The sequence below is a fragment of the Felis catus genome, chromosome D1, assembly GCF_018350175.1.
Source record: "Felis catus isolate Fca126 chromosome D1, F.catus_Fca126_mat1.0, whole genome shotgun sequence".
Classification (NCBI taxonomy): Eukaryota; Metazoa; Chordata; class Mammalia; order Carnivora; family Felidae; genus Felis; species Felis catus.
In genome coordinates, this window is record NC_058377.1 from 39,615,068 (window position 1) to 39,631,286 (window position 16,219).

The 16,219-nt window shown below is 47.6% G+C and overlaps 3 protein-coding genes across 5 annotated transcripts in view; 1 reads left to right on the forward strand and 2 right to left on the reverse strand.

The window, feature by feature from the left end:
- Nucleotides 1-9,502, reverse strand: part of PANX1 (pannexin 1) — a 47,480-nt gene extending 37,978 nt beyond the window's left edge. Inside the window, exon 1 of the mRNA XM_003992612.5 lies at nucleotides 9,088-9,502. Coding sequence (XP_003992661.1) covers nucleotides 9,088-9,268 — 181 coding nt within the window. The 5' untranslated portion in view covers nucleotides 9,269-9,502. The remainder of the gene's footprint in view (nucleotides 1-9,087) is intronic.
- On the forward strand, nucleotides 9,283-10,975 carry LOC123380442 (translation initiation factor IF-2-like). Its single transcript, XM_045038596.1, has 2 exons — nucleotides 9,283-10,053; nucleotides 10,415-10,975. Exons 1-2 carry the CDS (start codon nucleotides 9,578-9,580, stop codon nucleotides 10,881-10,883), a joined length of 945 nt encoding a protein of 314 aa, XP_044894531.1. The 5' UTR covers nucleotides 9,283-9,577; the 3' UTR covers nucleotides 10,884-10,975.
- A 3,145-nt stretch (nucleotides 10,976-14,120) lies between these two features.
- The window catches only part of HEPHL1 (hephaestin like 1), an 83,193-nt gene continuing 81,094 nt past the window's right edge, over nucleotides 14,121-16,219 (reverse strand). For 2 of the 3 annotated variants that reach the window (XM_003992613.6, XM_045038597.1), the window contains exon 20: nucleotides 14,121-16,141. In XM_003992613.6, the coding sequence (XP_003992662.1) occupies nucleotides 15,939-16,141 (203 nt within the window). In that variant the 3' untranslated portion in view covers nucleotides 14,121-15,938. The remainder of the gene's footprint in view (nucleotides 16,142-16,219) is intronic. The other variant, XR_006586199.1, reaches the window with a different exon arrangement.

Sequence of the window (16,219 nt, forward strand, 5' to 3'; positions counted from 1 at the left end):
CAGAGCCAGGCTTGCCTCGGTAGCACATGGGTTCTCTGTAGATCCCTCCTCCCCCACCCCTGGCCACCTATGTCCCCAAGCTGCCCTCCTCACTCAGCCAGGGCCCAGTGGGCATGGGCCTCAAACTGCCTACCCTTCTCCACTCTGGACCAAACTCACTGCCTCAATTAGGGGTTTGAGACAAAAGCAATCCAAGGGAGCAAACTGCAGCGGAAAGGTGGTGCTTTTTAAAAAGGTTTTTAAAAAGGATGCTGCCGATCCAAACTTGGAATCTGCCAAAGGTCCAAGATGTATTTTCAGTTTTTGCTAGGGATGGGAGTTCCATCTATTTCGAAAGAATAGACTTCCCCCACCTCAAGTTTCATTTTCTTTCCTTCCTTTTTCTTCTTGGGGTAGGAATGGGGAGACACAGAAAGGGAGCAGTAAATAATCAAATATGGACCTAATTTACTGGGACTCTTCAAGTCACGGAACATTGTGCACTGAAACTGAAGCAGAAACAGAAAGAAGGCCTGCCCACCAAAAGCAGATGAGGGTTCCTTTTTCTCTGCATCCTCGCCAACTTGTTATTTCTTGTTTTTGTTTTTTTATTTTTTTATTTTTTTTATTTTAGCCATTCTGACCGGTGTGAGGTGCTCATTGTAGTTTTGATTTGCATTTCCCTGATGAGTGATGTTGGGCATCTTTTCATGTGTCTGTTGGCTGTCAGTACATCTTTCTTTGGAAAAATGTTCATGTCTTCTGCCTATTTTTAATCAGACTGGTCTTTTTGTTTTGTTTTGGTGTTGAGTTGTATGAGTTCTTTATGTACTTTTGGTAGTATAACCCCTTATTGGATATATCATTTGCAACCATCTTCTCCAACTCAGTAGGCTGCCTTTTGTTTTGTTGGTGGTTTCCTTGGCTGTGCAGAAGCTTTTTACTCTGATGTAATCCCAACAGTTGATTTTTGCTTTCATTTCCCTTGCCTTAGGAGGCCTGTCTAGAAAAATGTTGCTATGGCTGACGTCAAAAAAATCACTACTTATGTTCTCTTCAAGGTTTTTTATGGCTTCAGGTCTCACATTTAGGTCTTTAATCCAATTTGAGCTTATTTTTGTGCATGGTATGAGAAAGTGGGCCAGTTTCATTCTTTTGCATGTAGCTGTCCAGTTTTCCCAGCATCATTTATTGAAGACACTGTCTTTTTCCCACTGTAAAAATGATATAGCCACTGTGGAAAACACTAGGAGGCTCTTCAAAAAACCAAAAATAGAAATACCATATGATTCAATAATTCCACTACTGGGTATTTACCCAAAGAAAACAAAAACACTAATTTGAAAAGAAAAAGGCACCCTATGTTTATCACAGCATGATTTATAATAGCTAAAATATGGAAGCAACCTAAGTATACATTAATAGATGAATGTATAAAAATGTACACACACACACACACACACACACACACACACACACAAAGAATATTATGCAGCCACAAAAAAGGATGAGATCTTGCCATTTATGACAATCCACAGATGGAAGTAGAGGGTATTATGCCAAGTGAAATAAGTCGGACCGAGAAAGACAAATACCATATGATTTCACTCAGGTGCAGAATCTAATAAACAAAACAAATGAATAAGTGAAAACAAATACATGAAAAGCAGAACCATGCCTACAAATATGTAAAACAAACTGATGGTTGCCAGAGAGAAGGGGGCATGGGGGGACTGGACAAATTGGTGAAGGGGAGTGGGAGATACGGGTACCACTTATGGAATGAATAAGTCATGGGAAGAGAAGGCACAGCATATGCAATATAGTCAACAATACTGTGATAGCACTGTATGGTGACAGATGGGAGTTACACTTGAGATGAGCATAATGTAACACATAGAGATGTTGAATCACTAGCTTGTACACCTGAAACTAATGTAATATTGTGTATCAACTATACTCAAAAGATAAATAAATAAATAAATAAATAAATAAATAAATAAATAGAATAAAACAGAACAAATGCTGCCTGGGAAACTTCTAGTTGTTTTAAAAACCAATCTCATCATTACTAAATGTTTGCTTTTCATCTCTCAGTTCGATTCCTTGCTCTATTATTGTTATTCTAGTCAGTTCCAATGACAATATACAGTTTTCAAATATTTTTATGACAATTTTTTAACACTGACTCTTCCAAGATACATAAAATTCCATTTTTACAGAGATTCAATCCTTCTGACATCCCTGCTCATTCTATTCCTTCACACACTCTGTTAAACGCCTGCTATGTATCAAGTTTTATGTTCAAGGCTATGGATGGAGCAGTCAACCAGAGAGGACAGGTGGTTCCTGCCCTCAGTGAACTTACAGTCTTAGGGGGAGACAGTATTTAACAAATACACAAATTACCTAACTGTAATTTGTGGTTAAGTGCTAGGAAGGAAACTTATAGATGCTGTGAGAACACATCAGGAAGTCCACTGACTATTATAATTTTACTCCTGAAACAGGCTCTTTCTTTCTTAAAGCTGGAAGCACATCAAAACGCCTCTTCCAATCCTCTGATAGAGTCACATTTAGAGGGAGGTAGTGGTGGAGGCTCTTGTGTGTTTTGTACTTACTTGCAGTAAGAACACAGGAATGCACAACTATCCTGGAAAATTATTTCATCCTGGAAATTGATACTGGTTTCTTCTTTCAATGTAGAGAGGAGGGGAGTATTTACAAAGATTTATGTACAAACAAACTTTGGGTTTAATTAATAGAAGAAATTTTGGGGCAGCTGGGTGGCTCAGTTGATTGAGCATCTGACTTCGGCTCAGGTCATGATCTCACGGTCTGTGAGTTCAAGCCCCACGTCAGGCTCTGTGGTGCTGACAGCTCAGAGCCTGGAGCCTGTTTCAGATTCTGTGTCTCCCTCTCTCCCCCCACCTCCCCACCCCCCGCTCATGTTCTGTCTCTCTCTCTGTCAAAAACAAATAAACATAAAAACAATTTAATAGAAGAAATTTTGAAAGAACCTAGATGTGCATCATTCAGAGAGTGCTCAGATGAATTATGATAAGGATATACTATGCTCTGTAAGAACATGGATGGAGGTAAAGACAAATACCCTATGATTTCATTCATATGTAGAAGTTAAGAAATAAAGAAAAGAGACAAATATACTTTTTTAAAAAATGCTTATTTATTTATTTTGAGAGAGAGTGCTTGCACAAGCAGGGGTGGGTTAGAGAGAAGAGAACCCCAACCAGGCTCCATGCTGTCAGCACGGAGCAGGATACAGGACTTGATCCCATAAACCATGAGATCATGACCTGAGCTGAAATCAAGAGCCAGATGCTTAACCAACTGAGCCACCTGGGTACCCCAAAGTACACTCTTAACGTTTATTTATTTTTAGGACAGAGAGAGACAGAGCATGAACGGGGGAGGGGCAGAGAGAGGGGGAGACACAGAATCGGAAATAGGCTCCAGGCTCCGAGCCATCAGCCCAGAGCCTGACGCGGGGCTCGAACTCACGGACCGCGAGATCGTGACCTGGCTGAAGTCGGACGCTTAACCGACTGCGCCACCCAGGCGCCCCGAAAGTACACTCTTAAATACAGACAACAAACTGATGGTTTCAAGAGGGGGAAATGGGTGAAACAGGTAAAGAGGAAAAGGGGACACTTGTCATGATGACCACTGGGTAACATATGGAAGAGTTGAGTAATTACAGTATATACCTGAGACTAATATTAACACTGTAAGTTAACTACACTTGAGTTAAAGACTAATAGTAAGGCAATGCCTATGTACTAACATGGAATGCTCTCCAAAACATACTATGTGGGGAAAAGCAAACCACTACATATGACTCAATTTGTTTCTAAAAGAATGCGTACACCTGTTGCACTAATGAGAGAAAGCGCTTTACAGCTGTACCAGGTGTCCGTGGTGATTACCTCCGGCACATGATGGAGGAGGTTTACGCATTATTTACCGTGAGAATATATTTAGGTACTATTCGTACAATTAAAATACAACAGTTAAGACAAAATTCACCCTGAAAAATTTGTACTCGTTGGCAGCCTCCCCACTGCTTACTGGAAGCAGTGCCCTGTAGAAACAGCCAGAGAGTGGAGCCAGCCCGGAGAGACCAAACCCCTTTGCCCAGAACCGTGGGTGTTCACTGGGAGGGCAGCAGGGAGGGAAGGGCAGACAAAACACCCCTTCCCAAGGGCCTGCTGGCTGTCCCCGCGGCCCATCTGCTCCAGCCAGCTGGGCTCAGGGCAAGCAGCATATCCTGGCAGCAGACGGGAGCTCTCCTCTCCCAGGGCTGCCTAACGTGCCAGATCACCGCACCAGAGAATCAGAGCGGTCCCTGAGGAGGAGTTATCTCAGCATCAGGCCCTGAACAGCCCTAAGCCAAGGGCACCGCAGACCCCGTCAAAAGACTCCAAGAACACAATCCCATTCACGTTGAAAGGTAGCACTTGTCTTCAATAGTTTGGATACATACTCAGAATCTGAGCTTAAAGGCCACGTAGTCTACTTATGTTTGTATTCTACAGAGTTGTCACCCATATGCTTCCTAAACTCTCTCTGAAAACAGCTGTGTTAGGCACTGAGGAGGGCACTTGTTGGGATGAGCACTGGGTGTTGTATGTGAGCAAAGAATCATGGGGATCTACCCCCAAAACCAAGAGCACACCGTATACTCTGTATGTTAGCCAACTTGACAATAAATTATATTAAGAAAATGAAAAAAAAAAAAAAAAGAATGAGGGGCCTTCTGTGGCCCAGACCTTTGTCTCCCTGCAGCTTCCACACTGGTGACGTGTGTGTTCTCTGGGCCACAGGGAATGACATTCATCCGCCCTACACAGTAGAGGTAGAGCCCTTCAACATTACAAACACAGCTCCCCCCATGCCCCAGAACACTGCAGAAGGGAACTGGAGGTACCTGGAATATAACCTAGACTTCTAAGTCAAGTGAGGCAACTTGGCTCTGTCTCTTGATAACCCACATCCGTCAATGCTATTATCTGGGGCAGATGTCAGAAAGGAAACCATGACAAGGCATGACTTGGATTTTTAAAAGACCTGGGAATCCCGGCGACTGGGAATCTCCCTCTCCATTCTAGGGACCCCACGCTTCTAGCTGGTGAATTCCAGGCACCGGGTAGGACCTGCCAACTGCAACCTCTGGCCTGACCTTGGCATGTGAACCTGGCTTCCCTTCTTCCATGCTTCCCCTTTCCCGGAATGCCCCTGCTTCCCCTCAGCTCAGCTGCAGTCCAAGAGAGGACCCCAGAGTGTCTTGAACGTGCTCCAGCATTTCCTTCACCACATTCTGACTGAGCACCTGTGGCGTACAAGACATGACGCCAGACTCGGAGAGAGAAAAAGTGAGGGCTGGTCAAACAGAGCATCCGGGCTCCCACCACGTGATCGTCCCAGTCCAGTCACAATTACATTTAGACCGTCTTCTGCTGCACGCCAGGTGATGTAAAATTGAGTGGTTGTTCTTCTCCATACCCAACTTACCCTCTGGGGAGCAGGGCCTGGAGTGTTTCAGGACAGCGGAGTAGAAGCATCGGGCCCAACCAGACCAGGACTTATTTAATTCTTACATCAGTTCAACAGTCAGTGGCTCACTATCCAAAAGCCTTCAAAAATGCTCCCAACCACAACTCAGGGGTTAAGAAGTCCCCTAGCAACTCCTTCCAGAATGTTTCTGCTTGTACTTCTCTCCATCACGGGGCAGTCAGGATCAGTAAGAAGTCCCAGCCTCAGGCGGCTACAGGTGCTACCGGAGTTCCCTTTACCTTGACCACGGGCACCAGCCCCTCTCTGCTCATCTGCACCTCATCGCTTCTATGATGACCCACACCTTGTGGGCAAATAGCAAGGTGGGGTCCCTTGTTGCTCCCCACCCCTGCAGCAATCCTCATCCCTGCAAGCAGCCCCTCACCAGGGCCCATGGGAAGTGAAGGGGCCAGAATCTCTATGGAGGGGACTCTGTCTACAGCCCTTGTGCCGGCACCCAGCAGGGCCTAAATAAAGGTCGTTCGCTGCCCCACCTGCGGGTCCCTGTGGCCTGGGCAGGGTCTGTCCCTTTTTTTCTGAGAGGAGCCCGGTGGGCTGAACGAGTGAGAAAATGGGCCAAAGACTAAGGAGAAGCCTTTAATACAAAGCCTAATATGTTTTATCACGAGGACATTCTCCAGTCCTCAACACTCTGCTTCCATATGCATACACTTTTTTAATTCAAAAAAGTCTGTGCAAATTTTCAGATTTATTAGAATCTTTTCTTTAAAGTAAAAATATTTTCTTAAAGTAAAAATTGTCACCCAGTTACAACCTGCATCCTGTTTTGTAGAAATCAGTTAATGGAAAATTTAGTTTTCAGAAATTGGAAAATAAAATTTATTTTATGCTTAAGAGGATTGTGGGGGGGCACCTGGGTGGCTCAGTTGGTTAAGCATCCGACTTCGGCTCAGGTCATGATCTTGGGGTTTGTGGGTTCGAGCCCCATGTTAGGCTCTGTGCTGTTAGCTCAGAGCCTGGGGCCTGCTTTGGATTCTGTGTGTCTCTCTCTCTCTGCCCCTCCCCCACTCACGCTCTGTCTCTCAAACATAAATAAAATGTTAAAAAAAAAAAAAGAGGATTAAAAAAAATTTTTTTAAGTTTATTTATTCATTCTTTGAGAGAATGAGTGGCTTAGTCACTTGAGCATCTGACTCGGTTTTGGCTCAGGTCATGACTTCATGGTTTGTGGGACAGAGCAGAGCCTGCTTGGGATTCTCTCTCTCCGTCTCCCTCTGCCCCTCCCCTGCCCATGCGCTCGCTTTCTCTCAACAGTAAAAAATAAACATGTTAAATTACTACTCTCTTTCTTTGTTATTGTTCTCCTTAATTGCTCTGCTTGTTTTTGCTTTTACACAAAAGCCGACATTACCCAAAAATCAATACTGCCTGACATGACCCCGCTGTACGAACTCCATGCATTAATTTATGTTACCTCTCTTCTCCTCTCTAATGTCTTTCTTTCTGGCTTCATCTAATGAGTACTGACAGGTCTTCCCTAGTCCTGCTGGCTTCATCCCACATGCCTGTCCTCTCCCTGGAAGTCCTGAAGCTCTTGAGAAGAATGGGGGTCTCTCCACAACTTCACCCCAGTCCCTGCCAGCCTTCACCTGCTTGGTGCTCGGAGCTCGACACTGTCTTGTCACTGAGTCACACGCTGCTGAATGGCACCTGTCAGCATGTCTGTTCTAGCGCCCAGGCGGACGGTAAACTCTTGCAGGGTGGGAAGAAGACGATGCCTCAAAGTCCTTTCATGTCCCACTCAGCACACAGCAGTGCTCTGCACATAGCATAAGGTCAGGCTCCTGCTGGGTAAGCCCACTTCCAATGCCAACCAAATGCCTCTCAGGCAGCCCATCGACTTGGATGTGTCGAGAGTGCTTCCAGTGCAGCTGCCTTCAGAATCCCTCTAATATGCGGGGTAGACATTAAGTTTGATCACAGAGGGTAACCGACTCCTCCCTCCTGGCATCAGATAGATGCCCAAGACTGTTGCTTCTCCATGACAGGGACCATGCGTCCTTTATTCCTGGGTCCTTGGTCCAGCCCACAGCTGGTACTCAAGGAACACCTGCTGAAGGGAGAGATTATCTCCAGGACCCAAGCTACTTGCTGGTTTTCCTTTCTATTGGAACTCCCCAACTCCTGGCCATCTGGAAGGTGGAAGGATACCCCATGACTATGCCTGCCCAAAGACAAGGTGAACACTTATTTTCCACAATGAATTTGGCAATTTCCTGCCAAGTTTAACGACTTAGTGCTGTAGATCACAAAATCAAGATCACCACAACCCTTTCCTAATCAACCACTATTTCCAATCACTCGGGCCTGCAGCCTTTACAACAACTCTGGTCCGTCTCTTCCCTTCATGGCCCATTAAAAACTAGGTACCCAAGTGCCGCTTACTGCTCCTTGATCTCTTTTAAGTCACCCTTCCCATCCTTTCCCTTCAAGTCCTGGCCCCCACCCAAGCGCAAGACCTCAAACAATGCCCCAGCTTCTGGCATCCGGCCTCCCTAGCTCCAACTCCCTTCACAGACCCTACATGTTACCATCAGGCTTCTTAAGGACTGCTTTCAACGGTCCATCCTCTGCTCAAACAGTAACTTTGCACTTTTGAAACCATCAAGTCTGTACTCTTCTGTTCTAACTGACCTGGACCCATATTCATGCTCATATCCCAAGAACTGTGACTAACCTTCCTGCCTCTCTCCTTCCAGGAATATGCAACATTCTCTGCGATCTCATAATCTTGGCAAAGGTCTCACCTCTGCTTATTCAATTCCCACCCATGCTCCAGAGCTCAGGACCAGCACAATTTCTCACATAAGCTTTCCCCAAGGCCCAGTCCCACGGGTCTCTCTTCTCCCTCACTGAACAGTCTCTAGCTGTCATACACTGACTTCCTGTTGACTCATAAGCATCCTTTTCGATGGTGTAAGTCAGAACATCTGAGGAAGACCAGACTCTTATTGGCCATGTAATCCTGCCCAAACCATGAAGAATTCTGGTATCCCTCTGACATCTGCCAAGTGCAGTTCTCTCCCATGATTCACAACAACCCTGTAGAGCCAAAGTCTCAGTAAGGATCAACTAAATGTCAGGTAATGAAGAGCGCACACACTTTTCATGGAGTACTTATCCTCTATTCAGCCACTCAGGAACTTCTCTGCTACAAAATTTTAGGTAACTGCACAAATGTAGGGGTACGGGAAGGAGACAGGAGGCCGTTCGACAAATCTGATGGCAAGGGCGCCGGTCCTAAGTGTGGGACATGAACACTAAGCCGCTGTCGGGATCAGTGGGGAGCAGAGAGAAGAACTGAGCAGTAGGGAAGCAAGCAGGATCCACAGGGGTATAAATGAACCACGTGGACAAAGAATAAAACTGGGGCTACCTTTCTTCCCAACGTTCAATCCATCGCAGCCTCCAGGACTGCCAGGGGCGCGCAGTAAAATCACTTCCCACCAGACCCCGGCACCTCGGAGAGCGCCGGCCAGGCCGACCCGCCCCTCCCCGCCCCTCTGGCCTTACCGATCGAGATTTCCTGCGCGAAGGCCAGCGAAATGAGCAGCAGCGGCAGCCCCACCGCGATGCACGTGACCATTTTATCCACTGCCAGCTCCAGCCGCAGCCCCTTGAACTTGGGCTCCGACGGCTCCTTCAGCAAGAAGTCCGAGAACACGTACTCGGTGGCCAGGTGGGCGATAGCCATGGCTGAGGCGCGCGGGTTCGGCCCCACTGGCGCAGGAGTGCAGGCGCCGGTACCGCCGACGTCTGGAGGGTTCGGAGGACTGCGCGGCGCCTTCTCCGTCACCTGCCGCGCCCCCGGCTTTCGCTTTCCCTTTTGCCGGCTCCCCGGTTGCTCATACAACCCACCAGCCTTTGTGTCTGCAGGCGCCCGGCTCCCAGCGAGCCACAGCGCCGCCGCTTCAGCTCGCGCCGTGCGCCCGGGCGCAGGGGCTCTCGCGCTCGCTCGGGCGCAGGCCCGCCCCCGAGCGCTCGGCCCGCGCAGGCCGCCGGGATGCGCGCGCCGCCTGCGCCCCGCGCCGCCCCGCCTCCGCAGGCGCGAGAACCTCTCTCCTCTTTCCCGCGACCCCTCCGCCCCGCTCCGGAGGCAGAAGCCGCCCCCGGCCGGCTCGCGCGCTCGCTCGCTCGCTCGCTGAGCCGCGCTCTTCCGGAACTACCGGGGAGCCAGAGATGCCGGGGGCGTGGAGTTGCCGGAAACCGCAGTGACGCGGGCAGCCGGCGCGCGACCCCGGGACGCACCTCTGCCGAGGGGTCTTCCCCCGGGGCGGGACCTCAGGAAATGCTCGGCCCCTCTCGGCCTCGTCCTTCCCCTCTTCCCGGACCGGGAGTTTTGAAATCGTTTCTGAAAGCGACCCCTCACCCTGGAGACAGGATGGTCCCCGTTGACGCCCCACTCGCAACACTCCTACACGGTGGAATCGGGTTAAAAGGAGCCGCAAAGGCTTCAAAGAGCAACGGCTTCCATAAGAGGTGTAGAGAAGAGGGGACTCTGGACCCTTCCAGGGGCTGGGCGCGAGGGGAGGCGCGAGGTCCGTGGTGAGCCGGAGCCTCCCGCTTCCCTTATTGCTGCCGGGTCCGCGCTTTGCCTCCAGCCTTCCCAGTCAGAGCCTCGGGATGGGAGCCAGCTTCGGGCTGTCCGCAAATGAACGGGTGTGGGGCTGGGGACGGCTGCTCCTGAACCGCTTACGGGAAGTAAGCAGGAGCAGAAGCAGACACGAGGAGATGCTCTAGCGGGCAACATTAGGAGCTGACAGGACCTTTAAGCGAGAGGGCTCCTCGGGCTGGGCTGGGCTAGCCTGGGCTGCCTTCTCTGCCCTTTGTTCCTGGGCAGGTCCGTGCAGGCCTCCTCCGTGTGCCCTCGGGTCCCTCCAGCAGATCTCCACCCTGGCCTGTCCTCTGAGCGCTCATCCAGCAGTTTGCGCAACTCTGCACTTGGATGGCTCACAGGACCTCGGACTCCTCACGGCCAGGAGTGCAGCCCACCCCCCTTCCTCTCAACCGGAACTCCCCGTCTTCCCCATCTGGCGGAATGCCCCACCATCCACCCCTACCACCGAGCCGGAAACCTCGAGCACCATCTCTCACGTTTCCATTTCTCCAGCTGCCATAACCAATTTCCGAATTCACCGGGCGCTTCTCTCCTAAATATAGAAAATCTGATGGTTTTTCTCCACCTGCATTTCCAACACTGGAATCCAGGCCACCATCCTCTCTCCTTACCACATACAGGAGTATATCCCCTAGGTGTGGGAGCCACTTTGCTCCCACAGCTGCCAGAGGGAACTTTTATTTTTTTTTAATTTTTTTTTCAATGTTTATTTATTTTTGGGACAGAGAGAGACAGAGCATGAATGGGGGAGGGGCAGAGAGAGAGGGAGACACAGAATCGGAAGCAGGCTCCAGGCTCCGAGACATCAGCCCAGAGCCTGACGCGGGGCTCGAACTCACGGACCGCGAGATCGTGACCTGGCTGAAGTCGGACGCTTAACCGACTGCGCCACCCAGGCGCCCCCAGAGGGAACTTTTAAAAGACCCAATCTGACCACGTCCCCCCACCCCTCTGCTTAAAGTGTACAATGGGTTTAGGATAAAATCCCTGTTTCTTAGCATGGCCATTGCCTGCCTCACCAAACTTCACACTTTCCCCTAAAGTTTTCCAAGTTGGCCAAGCCCCTGGCCTCCTCCAAGCCTTTCCCTGCCCCAGACACTGCCATTGTAGCCTCTTTGCTTGGCCTTACGCACCCTCCTCACCTCAGCTGGATGTCATTGCCTTAGGAAAGTCTTCCCTGAGTAAATTAACTGAATTAGGCCCTCTGTTGTATATTCGTGTTATGCTGACACTACTGGTAGCTAGCTGTGGGCCTTGGAAAGTTAGCCCATCCTCCCGTGCCTCCGTTTTCTCGTCTGTAAAGTGTTACGCCTCTTTGGATTGTGCTAAGAATCAAATGCGTTAACACATGTAAAGTGCCAAGAACAGTGCCTGGCGACTGATGGATGCTATGGGAATATTCTGTTATTTGTGCCCTCTGTTTTTCCTTCTTTGTTTTAAATGTTTTATTTATTTTTGAGAGAGAGAGCACGAGCAAGGGAGGGGTAGAGAGAGAGAGAGGGAGACACAGAATCCAAAGCAGGCTCCAGGCTCCGAGCAGTCAGCACACAGCCCAAGGCAGAGCTCAAACTCACGAACCATGAGATCATGACCTGAGCCGAAGTCGGACGCTTAACCGACTGAGCTACCGAGGCACCCCTATTTTTCCTTTCTAATGATAATCACAATTACAGTTTAACAGTATTCGTTTAACCATTTATCAATTTACTGTTTAAGGTGTCACACGAGTGTGTGTGACGCTGCTTTTCAATAAAAAAATAGACTTTAATTTGTAGAATAGCGTTAGATTTACAGAAGAATTGAACAGATGGTACAGGGAGTTCCCATCTACCCCCACTCCTTCCTGCATCCATTTCCCCCTCCCGTGAACATATTAGTATGATGTGTTAATATTAGTGAAAATCTAGTTTATTCGTATCTCCTTAATGTTTACCTAGGATCCTTTTTCTGTTGTAGGATCCCATCTAGGATACCACATTATGTTTCTTTGTCTCCTTAGCTCCTCTTAGCTATGACGGTTTCTTAGACTCTCCTTAGTTTTGATGACATTGCTTTGTTTCTAAATGTAAGGTACATTTTGGGATTGAATGACACTGCCTGCCCTGCCCCCACCCCTGCTCCAGTGGAAAACAGTGGAGATAGGAAATAACAAGGGGAGAGATCTGCTTTAGAGAGGGCAGTCAGGGCAGCTCACAGATGAGCTAGGAAAGAGAGGGAGGGGAATGGAAGAGTATTCCAGGCATCGAAAGCAACCTGTGCAAAGGTCCTGAGGCAGGAAAGAACTAGCAGGGCACAAGACCTGATAAAAGATCAGGGAAGAGTTGGAGATGAAGTTGGAGAGGTGGGCACGGGCCGAATCAGGCTGGGCCTTAGACCAAGGTAAGGAGTTTGGATATAATTAAAAGTGAAATGGAAAGACACCAAAGGGTGTTCCCCAGGGAAGTGACACGATCAGATCTGGAAGAACACCACTGCAGCTGTTGGAGCGGTTGGAAGGGACAAGAGTGACAGTGGAGAGGCTGGTTAGGAGACTGCCGCAGTGATCCTGCTTGAGCAGGATTTGTGGCCTGCAGCCCAAACACATTTTTAATTTTCTAGCATAAAGATGGTTCTCAGATTCATGAAGATACATAAAATAAGGTATGGAGAAGGCTATAACAAATTGCCGCAAACTTGATGGCTCACATTTAGTCTCTAAGAGTTCTGGAGCTCTTAAATCCAGACTCATGCTCACTGGAACAAAAGCTGCCAGCAGGGCCAAGATCCCTCTGGAGGCTCTGGGGGAGAATGTGTTCCCTTGCCTCTCCCCGGTTTTAGAGCAGCATTCGTTGGTTTGTGGCCCCTTCCTCTGTCTCCAATGCCAGTAGCATAGTGTCCTGGTCCAGTTGTCACATTGCCTTCTTCTACAGTCAAATCTCCCTCTGCTTCCCTTTTAGAAGGACACTGTGACTCTATTTATGGCCAATCTAGGTAGTCTGTCTCAGAATCCTTAACTTATTCATAGTTGCAAAGTCCTTTTTGCCATACAAGGCAACACAGGTTCAGGGATTAGGACACAAAATCTTTGAGGACATTATTCAGCTTACCCTAGAGGGCAAAAGAGAGAAGAGGGTCCAGTGTCCAGCCCTGAGGCATGCTAACACTTAAGTTATAAGGGAGAGAAGGAACTAGCAAGAGCCTGAGAAGGAAGAACAACTGAAGAAGGAAGGCTGGTGGGGGTTCATGTTGAAAAGCCAAGGGACCAGAGGGTGTTAAGAAGGAAGGAGCTGTCGACTGACTGTTGCGGAGAGGTGGAGGGCAATAAAGATGGGGAAGAAGCCACTGGAAATGGCATTATGGTTGTTGCTTTGACAACAGCGTATTGGGATGTGGGAGCAAGGCACACTGGATTGGAAGCCCCAGGAATAAGTTGAGGAAAGCAGGAGGTGAGGTGGTTACAGGTAGCAAGTTCTAGGTTATGAAATTGAGGACAACAGCCCTCTGTTTTCTACTTTCAGTGGTGGGTACCGTTGATGACTTCCTCTCAGAGAGAAAACAAAATATTGAGGGAGTGAAGTCCTTGAGCAAGTAAGAATGGTGAGGTCCAGAGCCAAGTGAGAGAGGGGCCCTGCCAGGAGCAAGGACAGGTCCTGCATTGTAACAGGAGATGTATCTAAATGTAACTGATTTTCTCAAAGGACCCCCCCCCCCCCCCCCCCCCCCCCCCCCCCCCCCCCCGCAGAGAAAGAAGTATGGTACATTTCAGGTAACAATGTTTGGTGGGGGGAGTCCTATTATTCCTGGAGATATATTGTTATTTTTGTTTCATTTCCTTTAGCATGTACAACTAAGATAATTGCTAAATCTAAGAGATAGTTCTCTTTTAACCAATCTCCTATGCCAAGTCCAGGGATTGGTAGTATTTAGTGAAAAAAAATGCGAATAGCCGTTTTATAATCTGGGAAACTTTATTAAAAAGAGAAATGGTATGTATGATCAAACTACTCTGTGGTTTCATTTTCATTTAAAAAAATAGACTAAGAGAAAAGGAAAAAATAACTAATTTGTTGTCTAGATGAGTTATAAATAAGGCATGTATCATAATTATTATTATGAAAGTAAACAGCCTACACACGGATGAAAACTGTAGAGCACGTACTACAAAATCACATTATCAGTGGTTAGCAGGCTGGAATTCAAAATCCTTTGGGTACGCTGTTCGATATGACATTCGAGCAAACAGCTACTAGCATTCGCATCCTGTTTGACATAAGACTATAGCTTCTATCAAATTACCCGTTTCCCCTCACCAAGATGAAGATGAGAAAGTATGAAATATCCCGCCACCAGAGAATTTTTTTTAGGTCCTGCTCGTTCACCTGGACATCCAAATGATCTGCTAAAGCAGATATACTGATATCACTCATCTGGCATTGACATTGGCATCGCAGGGCACCTCGAGCTAAGGGCAATGTCTCAGTCTAGTCATAAGCAACGTTGCTTTTATCAATCTTAACCTAATGTTTAGGCATGCGTACAGAGAGTATGGATTGCCTTGGAATGGGTTGACTTTAGCTGCTGATATTTTAATTGTACATTTGAGCCTTTCTGAAAACTGTAATGCACATCTTCAAAGCTGATTTACTGATTAAAAACTTCCCACTGGTATTCTCTTTTTCTAGCCTTTTCTTTTCTTTTCTTTCTTTTGTTTTCTCCTCCCACAAAGGGCTATGTCTTTAAGAGGCATGGAATCAAGAATGTTTTAAGATCTCTTCTCGCAACCAGTCAGCTGCACTGATGAATTCTTTCTGGTGTTTGTCACATGATGAGGCTGTTTTTATTTCCTAGAAGATGCAGACATGGGAAGATCCTGCTAGGCGAATGAAAAGTCAGACTCAGAGCTCAAGTCAAGACTCGCCTTCTGCAAAGTTTCCCTCCCTCGTAGAGTCTCTCACTCACCTTTTAGGGAGTCTCTGTCTCATCACAGGAGAACCTAGCCTGTGATTTTACAGCTTCCAGCCCTCCACATTCTCAACTATAAGTACAAATTCTCTAGATGATTTTTGGAAAAAAAAAAAGTTGCAATGGAAACATTGTAAAAACACGTAAGTGAGGTGTAAACATTAAAGCATCTCTATAGGTTTGCATAAAAAAAACAGCAGCAATTATTTTTTAAAATGCTGATAACTTTGCCTTCTGTGGCAAACTGCACAGGCTGTTTATATTCAAGTGGAAAAGGCCAGGAGAGCTGGCAAAAAGCCTCCCCAAAACTTCATCTGATCAAATTCTATCAGCAGATACTGAGTTAGACATTTTCGTGAACTCCTCAGAAAGTTATTTTCCCTGGAACGACTAAGAGAAGCGTCTTACATAACAGTGTTGAAAAATCAGTGCTACTCCCGCTAGATGTCTGAGGACTTATAACTCTTTTCCCAAGGTCGTCCTTCTGGAAACTTGGGATGGTTAGCTGAGGAAGCACCGTCTAATCTAAGAATTATGAGAAATGGAAAATAAAGATCCCTTTCAGAGGGTTTCCCCACTTCAGCAAATTCATTCAGAGAACAGGCCGAGTGTGTTTTTCTCGGTCACACCTATTCTCCTTTCTGTGTTTCATACCTGAGGATTATTCACAGCCCATTAAAAAATAAATAAGTAAAAGCAAATTGCTTTGTGTTCCGGACGATCAGAGCCTGATCCAGGAATAACGTAAACCTTTCCCGATGAACGATATCTTGTCCAGTTTCCCTGCCGAGGAAGGCCAGCTGGGTCACAGAGCATCCGTGGGGAGTGCGCAGGACTGGACTTCCTGGTACACAACCCGCTTCCTTGCAGAGTGCAGACTGAGGGAGAGGACCACTGTGGAGGCCAGGAGGAGGAGGCCGATGATGAAGAGGATGACCAAGGCTGCTTTGGCTCCCCTAGGACCCAGGTTCTTGCCAAAGAAATAGAGCTGCTCCTTGCCAGGTTCTTCTGTGAACAAGAAGAGGTGAGGCGTCAGTCCTCTGCCTTTCCCCAGGGAGTGAACACGGACCACTCACATGCAGGATT

Excerpts from the sequence above, each read along its gene's own strand:
- LOC123380442 (XM_045038596.1), top strand. The coding sequence starts at position 9,578 with ATGCGCGCGCCGCCTGCGCCCCGCGCCGCCCCGCCTCCGCAGGCGCGA. Across the intron at positions 10,054-10,414 it reads AGCAACGGCTTCCATAAGAG|GTCCGTGCAGGCCTCCTCCG; the intron begins GTGTAGAGAAGA and ends GTTCCTGGGCAG.